The following is an 11,043-nucleotide window of genomic DNA, read 5'->3' as shown; positions in this document are numbered from 1 at the left end:
AGCTGAATCACCACGTAGACCTGCCACGTGGTGACACGTGGAGGACGTGCTGCCACGTGGCGACCGTTGTGCCACATGTGGACACGTGGCACGACACGTGCCTCTGTGTCAAACAACCCATCGCGATACGTGATGGGTTCCCTTCTGATCCATCGCGTATCGTGATGGGTCAGGAAACCAGAATTTTCAGTTTAGACCTTGAAGTTTGGAATTTGGCATAATTGGTCTCTTGTCTTTGGAAAACTTGACATAAATGACTCGAAATTTTCGTGATGTTACAATATATTTCTCATATATACTTATACTCAAAACTGCAACTATTGTCTTATGTGTTAACAACTTATACCTTACTTGTTATGTGCTTATTTGCTTTGTATGCTTCCACATTCGGAGAGGTCCAACATAATCTCAGTCTAGTATGATCATACACCAGTCGTTAGCCTTTGTGTTTCTCGACATCTCAGTTATACTTGCTCATTTGGTTAATTTGTTATTCCCATATGACTTGTTGCAACTACATATTTTTGTTATATATTATATGTACATTTAAACTGGTGTGTTGCTCACTCAACCTTGTGTTGACAAAATATATTATTTTCAACGCATATGTAGGTTATCGTGTGACGTGATTATCAAGATTGTTTGAAGCAACTTAGGATGCATGTTAGAGAAAAGATACAAGAACTTAATTTTGGATGTTTAAACACGCTTGTGTCGACCTCACAGGAGTGTCCCCTCTTGTTGGGATTAGGGACACTGGATTTGTAGCAAGCCAGGCAGCATTGAAGGCGGCATCGGGCAAGGTTGCTAAACACGAGAGAGCTTGTTTGGAGAATCAACACGTGTTTATCCCCTTCGCCTTTAACACTTTTGGTTTCTTAGCTCTAGATGACGTGGACCTTTTGAATAGGGTTCAGAAAGTTGTGTATAGTAACGTATCAGCCCATAAGAATCAAAACTTTGTTTTTAGTCGGATTGGGTTTGCTATCCAAAAGGGGGTTGCGGCGCAGCTTGTTGCCCGCTTACCTGCCACTTCATTGTAAATCGTTTGGATGTTTCTATGAAATATAAAAGGAGCTTAGATGTAATTGTTTATTTATAACTTTGATGTACATGAATATTTGTTTGAAATTATTAAATAGATATTGAGACTTATATTGTGCATGATAGTAACTTTGAGAGCTGTGACAATCAGTTCGCGTCCGGACATTTCTGCCGTAGGTTGGGGTGTGACATAACCCAACAATAAACATTCAGACGTGTAAACTTTATGACTATTTTTTAAATTGAGTGCTTTTGCATTATTTTTTTAATATGGATTAACTTTGAGATTATTTTTGTTATAGGAATCATTTAGTTTTTGGTTATTTTTGGTTTAAAGTTACATTTATAGGAAACTATAAGGTAAACTATTCAACCGATTGTACCTCCCGGCATAACTCGGTTCAACCGGTTGTACAACTTTTTAGTCCAATCCAGTACAAGTAAAACACCGATTTTTAAAATATTGATATGCACATTAAAACCAATGTCAAAAATTTGGTCGTGCTTTAAAGTTATTAATGTTGTATTGTTAAATTACTAAATACTATTAATTATTATTATTTTTATATGTGTTACTAAATATTATAATTTTCATTCCTAAAAAATTAATATTTGTAAAGAACATTCACGTATATGAACGTGTGTGGTTTATTGTGGTGACAACTTGGTTGTGCACGTTAAAACTGACGTCTAAAAACTTTAATCGTAATTTAAAGTAATACCGCTTAGAAAAATTATACTTTTTTATGAATGACAATTAATAAATAATAATAATAACTTAACAATATTAATCTCTACTATATATAATGCATGAGTGAAGAATCTCTTAAATTTTAAGAGGTACAATCACTATTGCATAATAAACAATTAGTAATACATACAAATTTGAAATTTTAGGAGTAGTGAAAATAGTTACAAATATAGTCCTTCAACTTTAACAAAACTTTGTTAATTTTTAAAGTAGTTACACATAAACCCCTAATCTTTAACCATTTATTTGACAAATTCATTTAAAATTTTTATTTCTTCTATATCTTTTTATATATTATGTTTAAAACAAAACCGGACTTACCGTTACAATGTGCTTATTTTTGTTGATGTTTCAATGTAAAACTTTTTTTATTTTGATGTGTTTATTATAATATACAAGTCAATTAAGCATAAGAGTACAACTCAAATATGCAATTATGAACCAAAAATATAATTACAAATTCAACCCTTTAACTATACTCAACTTTTATAAATTTAATTAATAATTACTCTTTCATCCCATTAAGTTTACCATATATTCAACTATTTTTATTTTTCTTTGTTTTTTCTTTTATATCTTTGAATATAATAAGTTTTAATAAATTTCAAACATACAATAACGACGTGTTTATTTTATAAGCAAAATGATTTCGTGACATTTAAAAAAAAGTATCAATTTTGGATCAGGTAAAAAGGTTCAGCAAAATGAGTTTTGATCATTTTTAAATTTCTTTTTTATTTTTTCGAGTCAACGATCGACAACTTGGACAATAGGGACGAGCTCGGAACCGTACCGGTACTGGAAATACAAATCCCGAAATTTGTAAATTCTTGGTACTGGTACTGGTACCGATACCAAAATATTCGGTTCGATAACGGTACCGGGATAGTACCGGTACTGAAGGTATAAATTTGGGAAATACTGTACCGATCCCGAAACTCAAAACTTTGGTACCGACGGTACCAAATCGGTATCGTTATGGTACCGGTACCGAATTTGCTTATCCCTATTTGACATATCAAAACGTGTTCGAGTTATAGCGAGATGTAAGCCAAATGAGTTTAGATATTCTAAAAAAAAGTTTAAAATTTTAAAAACCCAGTTATACATTAATTTGTTCATAATACACGTTTTAACACCAGTTATGCATCCGATAACATGTTTGTGTGTATACCCCACGGCATCGCGCGGACACACAGCTAGTTAATAATAATAAATCAATATTGGTTTGATAAGTACTGAGCATAAACTTACTCATTTCCATGAGGAAAAGCTTTCAAGTTCCAAACCACATATAATAACATTAATTTTCAAAACATACTTTCTGTTCAATTATACCTTATTATGGTGACAGCTCAGCTGTGTACATTAAACTGAATGTCAAAAAAGTTTGGTCGTGATTTTAAGTAACCATTGTTGTATTATTGAGTTATTAAATACTATTATATTTATTATTAATAATACAATTATTATATATGTTATCAAATATTTTTAATTGTCATTTACAAAAATATTTTTTTTTATTTAAAGAGCATTCCCATATAGTAGATAAAACCTACGCGTATTAGTAGAAGATTCCCAACCCTTGCTACTGTCTTGGTAGAAAAATTCGGTTCATTGTGAAGACGATTGATTATGCACATTTTTCAATGTTGACAACCTTTATCATGATTTAAAGAAATAAATGTTTTGTTGTTAAGTCATTAATTATTATTATATTTATTATTAATTACTGTTAATAAATATTATTAATTGTCATTCACAAAAACAATTACTATTTAAAGAGCATTTGCATATAGTAAATAAAACCTACATATTTCAATATTGTTGTAATATATCTATATATTATTATATTTATTATTAATAAACCTACGTATTTCAATATTGTTGTAATACAGTAGTATTTAGTAGTTATTAAATATAATTATCTTTAATTATTAATTATTGTTATTATATATAATTAATGTCATTTACAAAATGTATTGATATCTAAAGAGCATTCACATATTATAGACAAAAACCCGATACGTGTTCGGTCCATTGTGGTGATAGTTTGGCTATACACATTAAAACCAATGTCGAAAACTTTGGTGGTGTGTAAAAGTTAGTAAAGTTGTATTGTTAAAGTACTAAATATTATTAATTATTATTATTTTTAAATATGTTACTAAACATTATTAATTCCCATTCACAAGAAAATTATTATTTATAAATAACATTCACGTATAGTGACGTATTTTGTTCATTGTGATGACATCTCGACTGTGCATATTTAAACTAACATCTAAAAATTTTACTCGTGATTTAAAGTAATGTTACTTTAAAAAATAATATTTTTTTGTGAATGACAATTAATAATATTTAATAACATATAATAATAACATTAATAATAATAAATATAATAGCATTTAATAACTTAACAATACAAGATTAATTAATGATAATAAAGCAATATTGGTTTGATATGATGGAAAATAAAAGAGGTAATGAAAATGAAGTTGCTACATTTCCAAGAGAGAAACTTCCAAACCACATAGAATAACATTAATTTTCGTAACAGATTTTTTGTTCAATTATACCTCTTTAAATCATGGATAAAGCTATATAAAAGTATAATAAAATAATATAAGAAATCCAAAAGGTTGACAAACAAAATATATCAGCGTCACATATCATTTTTATACCATTTAGTGTTGCAAAAAGAAAAGTTAAAATAGACTATCAACTAGATTGTGCGGGTTCGATTCGGTTAATAGCCTTAACCAAATTAACCAATCGGTTTTGTGTAAATCGGTTCAGTTTATTCGGTTATTTTTTCAATTTCCAGTTCAGTTAATTTCGATTAATAACCAAATCAATTTGGGCTAAAATATTTACTTAAACATAATATTGAAAACGGATGCCTAAATACATGAAATGGTAGTATAAATACATAAAATGGTGGTATAAAACATGAAATACAAAAAATGGAGATATAAAAACTATAAATAAATGAAAATATTAATGGTCTGGTTCGGTTAACCGAGGGTACAAAAAATAACTGATAACCCCTTTTCGGTTAATTTCGTCTTGGTTTCGTTGGTTTTCGGTTTGATTCGATTAACCGTTCAGTTAATGCTCACCCTAGTGTCAACTGTATCATCTCCAAGATCAATATCACCAATTGGGTCCCCATGTTCAATGTATGAGCTTATAAGTTTATCTTTTATATACGCTTACACAGTTTAATAACATCATGATCATTGTCTAATACTTGCAAATGCAAACCAAAATCCAAATTAGTATTAGGAATTAGAAAATGATAATACATAGCCCTCTTTTCACAGCCCTAATATTTGCATAAAGAAATAAAGTTCGTGTGCAGAGAACTCGTCTATATCTAGAAAAGAAAATGAATCATCAATGAAAATAAGCTTATACACCACCTGTGAAAAAAGATACAAAGAAAAGACATACTTTAGACATACATTTTCAATATTAGACCTTTTTGAAACCGGCACACGGACCAAAACGCGTAATGACTTTGCAAAGAGTAAGTACGATATGTGTAATTTCTGATACTTAAGAACGAAAGGAGATATGTTGGCCAAGTACAGAGACGATCAGTGCATTTTACTAAAAAATCAAAATAAAATCATCCAACAAGTGTACTTTAAAAAATCAACTGCATTTCCAATGAGGTTATAAGCAATTCAACCAACCTATCTGCAAATGATACTAAATAAACCTTTAGCCTTAACAGAACTACCAAACTGCAGGTTCAAGCACCAGGTAGTAACGATACCTTGAAATGCAAACAACTGCCATTAACAAATAGATACAGAAGTGCTAGTAAACCATAACCATACACACAACAAAACGAAACAATAATTACCTAAGAACAAATGAAATCAACAAAGAGCAGACTTCAGATAGGAATAGTAACAACATATCTGAATGAAACAAGCACTGAATTTATTAAAATAGCAGAGCTGCAATACACATACATGTGTAATCAGCAACGGCTAGAAACTAAAAATGTCAACTTGACAGACAGAACAAAAACAATCATCGAAAGGAAGGCACTAACAAACAGAAACAAAACAAAACAAAATTTGTGCTTCTTCCTAAGAAAACCAGATCTAGTAGTTGCTTCTTTCTTCCTTAGGACCTGAGGCAGATGGAAAGGTATTGGTCATCTGGTTCCATGGAATCAAAGAAGGTGATGATAATGGAGCTATAGGACCACCATAGGCTGTCCCGACCATCCAGCACCAGACGAAAACTCAGGTAGACCAGCACCTGAAGAAAACTCGGTTAGAGCAGCAGTTGCTGACATAGAACCTCCAGCACCTGAAAGCAGACCGTCGACTGCTGAAATGGAACCTCCAGCACCCGAAAGCATACCGTCTGACATGGAACCCTCAGCACCTGAAAGCAGACAGCCGGCTGGTGACCTGGAACCTCCAGCACCTGAAAGCAGATCGTCGGCTGCTGAAATGGAACCTCCAGCATACGAAAGCAGGCCGTCGGCTGCTGACATGGAACCCTCAGCACCTGAAAGCAGACCGCCAGCTGGTGACCTGGAACCTCCAGCACCTGAAAGCAGACCATCGGCTGCTGAAATGGAACCTCCAGTACACGAAAACAGACCATCGGCTGCTGACACGGAACCTCCGACACCTGAAAGCAGACCGCCGGCTGCTGACATGGAACTTCCCACATCTGAAAGCACACCGCCGGCTGCTGACATGGAACCTCCCGCGCCTGAAAGCAGACCGCCGGCTGCTGGCATGGAGCCTTCCGCACCTGAAAGCAGATCGCCGGCTGCTGAAATAGAACCTCCATCACCTAAAAGTAGACCACCAGTTATTGTGCGAATACCTCTATTCAGATAAAAAAAGTATTGAGGAGCGGGTATAGCAGGAGTCAGAGGCAGTTTGATAGATTCAGTCCCTTTAATGAAAGAAAGGCTAAGAAGTACATTACTTGCCGCGGTTAACTTTCCTTGAACGGACCCCATATACGGGATCCCTCGACCACATTCAAGAGATACAAAGTGGCGAGTAGGAAAGGGTGACCATGGTCTGATGAAAGATGGAGATCCATAAAAATTCCCCATGAGATACAACAACCAATGAACATCTTTGTATTTGTACAAAGGTGTAGGCATGTTTGGATGGTAGAGGGTGACGTTGCGCACAAGCCCATATGTGCTTGTAACACTAACACCCCCCAATTGATGGCGGTTAGTGAAATCATAAACAGCAGCAATGATATCACGCCCAGCTGGCACCTCAAGGGTATTCAGGTGTAAACCCATACCATTTCTGTGTATGGTGATTTCAGAAGGATTTGTTACAGGCTTTCGGGTCTTTTTGTTCTTCGACCCTGGGGGCCTCCCTCGACGCTTTGGAGCTTCAGAGGTATTTTCCATCACACCAAGAAATCGAGAAAAAAGAGAGAAGATAATTATGGGAGAGGTAGAACACAAGAATCAGATTGGAACTCACTACTACGCTTTATAAAGGTGCATTGGCAAAATTTCAAATATGAGTTTTTCCCCACTTTTTCAACCGCTGTAACCAACCCAGTTAATGCACATTAGTATATTAACTAAAGAGATTTTCTATTGTTTGTATAATTAATTAAAATTTGACGGTTTTGAATCAATCAATACTGCTTTATTAAAGCAGAAAAAGTTAAAAATTTATTCTATGAATTAACCGTATCTTTGATGCTCACTTTTAGGCCAATACTTATAGAAATTCTATTACGAATAATATATCCATATATTAATGTATGTATTTTTTTGTAATTCTCCATACGTTGTTTGACATGGTTTTTATTAATTTTGAATACGTATTTTCTTTCTATAAGATTTGGAGTTGTGGTCTTAAAGAATTGTTATAATATGTATTTTAGTATTACATAGTTTGACCGGACTTTTTACTAATGTTCACTTTTAGGCCAATACTTATCGGGTCTCAGAGGGAGTTGTCTCTCTATCCCCCAGGATGGGTTAAGGTTTTCCCTCATCCCACTCTCCTCAAACCCTACTTGTAGCCCTGCTATGAGTGAGATTTTACCGTGCACGTTTGTTCGTTTGTATAAAATTTGACTATGTATCATTTGGATACACACCTGATTTTTCAAAAATATGATGAAAAGAAACTATTTAATGGTATTAATATTTTTGGAGTTGACAGAATTTCAGATTAAAATGAATGCTATTTCATAATTCATAGTTGATTTGTATACAACTTGCCACTTCTGATATCTAATAAATAATAAATAATACAATTTTTGGGAGTTTATATAATGTTACAAGCACCAGGTACCTTGTAACGCAAGCTACTGCCATTCGCAAATAGATACAGAACCATCCATAAATAGGTTCAAATGTGCTGGTAGACGATAAATTTAAATATACTAGGACTCCATCCAACAACAGTTACCTAAGGAAAATATGCTTCACTTCAGGACAAACATAGAAGATGACTAGGTAATTTACTTATGTGTTAGCACATACAACTAGGACTTGAATAATTTTATTACGTCCACTATGACCTGCAAACTCATATTTTCATATTTATATTCTTCCAACTTCTTGAGCCCTGCTTGTGGTGCGCGCATATAATGTATATATGTGTGAACCCTCGGGTGGGCAAAAGTGAAATTGCACTAATTTTGATGTTATTTTACTAATCTCGTGAAAATAACGTTAAAAGTGGCAGAAGGTTAATCAGGCATCATGTGGTGGCGTTGATAGCCGAAAGACAAGGGTACATGCACCAATCAGTCGGTGTCCCAATGATTTAGTGCTATGTGCCTTATGTCCAAGGCTTGATGCAAAACTACTATCGAGTCGGGGGTCTCACCGGAAGCAGCCTCTCTAGTCCTACAGGGTAGGGGTAAGGCTGTCTACATCTAACCCTTCTCAGACCGTACCATAACTTTGCTATTAGTGGGATATACTGAGTACGATGATGATGATGATATTCTTCCAACTTCTTCATTATAGAAAGAACCCATATATTTACATGTCATCAAGGTTAATTTTTTTAGAAGAAAACCCTAGATATCATTAGACTAAACCAACAGCCGTCACTGTCTAATCAATGTTTTGCTTTCTAACTTCACGAGTGCAAGATACAACAAATCAATGTTGAGTGCCATCTTTCAACTATAAATCAAAACGGAGGAGACTTAAAAGCAACTAATTTATGAACAGTAATAATATGAAATTAAGGCACTGAGTTCATTAAAATAGCAGAGTTGCGATACACAAATGTGTGTGTAATCAGCAACGAACGGAAAGAAACATAAAATTTGAAAGACAGAATAAAAATAACCATCTAAGGCATTAAGCCATAACAAACAAAAATGGAACAAAATTTTCTCTAACAAAACCAGATCTAGTAGTTGTTTTCACGTTCAACCACAGTTTGCCCTCCGAATGGACCTGCTGAACTCCTTTGACCGAAGGTGGATGAAAGGTTATTGCCATTGGGCATCAGGCATGAGATCAAGGGAGATGGTGATGGAGCTGCAGGAAGGCCATAAGCTGTCCTGGAGCTTCCAGCACCAGAAGAAAACTCACGCAGACCATCAGTTGCTGGCCTGAACCTTCCAGCACCTAAAGAAAGCTCAGCTAGATGAGCAGTTGCTGGTCTGAACCTTCCAGCGCCTACAGGAAACTCAGTAAAACCAGAAGTCGCTGTCATCGGCCTTCCAGCACCTGAAGAAAGCTCAGCTAGACCAGCAATTTCTGGTCTGAACCTTCCAGCACCTAAAGGAAACTCAGTAAGCCCAGCAGCCGCTGTCATCAGCCCTGAAAGTAGACCAGCAGTTGCTATCCTGGACCTTGTAGCACCTGAAGAAAGCCCAGGCAGACCAGCAGGTGCTGTTCTGAACCTTGCAGCACCTAAAGGGAACTCAGTAAACCCAGCAGTCGCTGTCATCAGCCCTGAAAGTAGACCAGCAGTTGCTATCCTGAATCTTGCAGCACCTGAAGAAAGCCCAGGCAGACCAGTAGCTGCTGTTCTGAACCTTGCAGCAGCTAAAGTTAGAGCGGAAGTTGCTGTGTGTAAGCCTCCGTACGAATCAAGAAACAGCGAAGATGAAGGTAAAGCCCGAGGTGGAGGTGGAGGCGGAGGCAGTGAAAGTTTGACATGTTCAGTCCCGTTGATAAAAGAAAAACCAAGAACCATTTTAGTTCCAGCAATTAGCTTTCCTTGAATGATCCCGGTATGCAACCTTCCTTCGCCAGTAATAAAAGTAGCAATGTGTTGAGGAGAAAAGGGTGATGGTGGTCTGATGGAAGATGAAGATCCATAAAAGTTCCCCGTGATATACAACAATTTGTAATCACTTTTCCATGTGATGAGAGAAAAAGGCCTGTTTGATCGGTAGAGGGTGATGGTGCGCACAGTCCCATGTGTGGTCATAACACTAAGGCCATTCAATTGGTGGCAATTAGCATAATCATAGATGGCAGCTATGACATCAGAACCAGCTGGCACCTCAAGGCCATTCACATTTAAACCAATGTTATTACCCATACCAACTCCTTCTACTCTGGTCCTTTTGTTCTTTGACCCTGCAGGCCTCCCTCTACGCTTGGGAGCTTGAGAGTTATTTTCCATGACAATAAGGAACAGAGAAAAAAAGAGAAGATTATATTGTGTGTGCTAGAACACAAGAACAAGAATGAATTGAATTGGATTGGAACACACAACTATCCGCTTTATAAAGGCGCACTGGCAAATTTTCAAATATGAGTTATTCCACCCTTTCACGACCGCTAAAATGATCCAGTTAATGCAAATTAGTATATTACCTTAAAAGATTTTCTTTTGTTTGCATAATTAATTCTATGATTTCAAATCAATCAAATAATCAATACTGCATCGTCGAAACAGAGTAAGTTAGAATGACATTCTTGGAATTAATAATACTAATGCTCCTTTTAAGACTAATACTTATGGAAATTAAATTACGAATAATAAATCAACACATATTTGGGATTATAATTGGAGATACGTAGTTTGACCGTATTTTCATTTATTTAATAAAATGTAATTTATTTCTATAAGATTTGACTATGCATCCTTTGGGTACTTTAACATCATAAATTTATTAAAGGAAATGGAACAGAAATATTTAATGTGAAATTATATTTTTGGGAGTGGACATAATTTCATATCAAAGAACGATATTTTATTGAAATGATTTGGATTGTTTGTATAAACCTCGACACTTTTGAT

At 35.1% G+C, this 11,043-nt stretch overlaps 1 protein-coding gene across 2 annotated transcripts; it reads right to left on the bottom strand.

The window, feature by feature from the left end:
* Window positions 1-6,673: 6,673 nt before the first annotated feature.
* On the bottom strand, window positions 6,674-10,776 carry LOC143561619 (uncharacterized). Of its 2 annotated transcripts, none has more exons than XM_077049648.1 (2): window positions 9,827-10,776; window positions 6,674-9,775 (listed from the first exon to the last, which is right to left on the bottom strand). In XM_077049648.1, exons 1-2 carry the CDS (start codon window positions 10,420-10,422, stop codon window positions 9,193-9,195), a joined length of 1,179 nt encoding a protein of 392 aa, XP_076905763.1. In that variant the 5' UTR covers window positions 10,423-10,776; the 3' UTR covers window positions 6,674-9,192. The 2 variants fall into 2 exon arrangements, with proteins under 2 accessions (XP_076905763.1, XP_076905764.1); XM_077049649.1 differs by having other exon boundaries at window positions 6,674-9,640.
* Window positions 10,777-11,043: the final 267 nt, after the last annotated feature.

Source organism: Bidens hawaiensis, unplaced genomic scaffold, assembly GCF_021521415.1.
Source record: "Bidens hawaiensis isolate Kalapana, Puna unplaced genomic scaffold, B.hawaiensis_p1.1 tig00020750_1, whole genome shotgun sequence".
Lineage (NCBI taxonomy): Eukaryota > Viridiplantae > Streptophyta > Magnoliopsida > Asterales > Asteraceae > Bidens > Bidens hawaiensis.
This window is presented reverse-complemented; position numbering and strand designations above follow the sequence as displayed.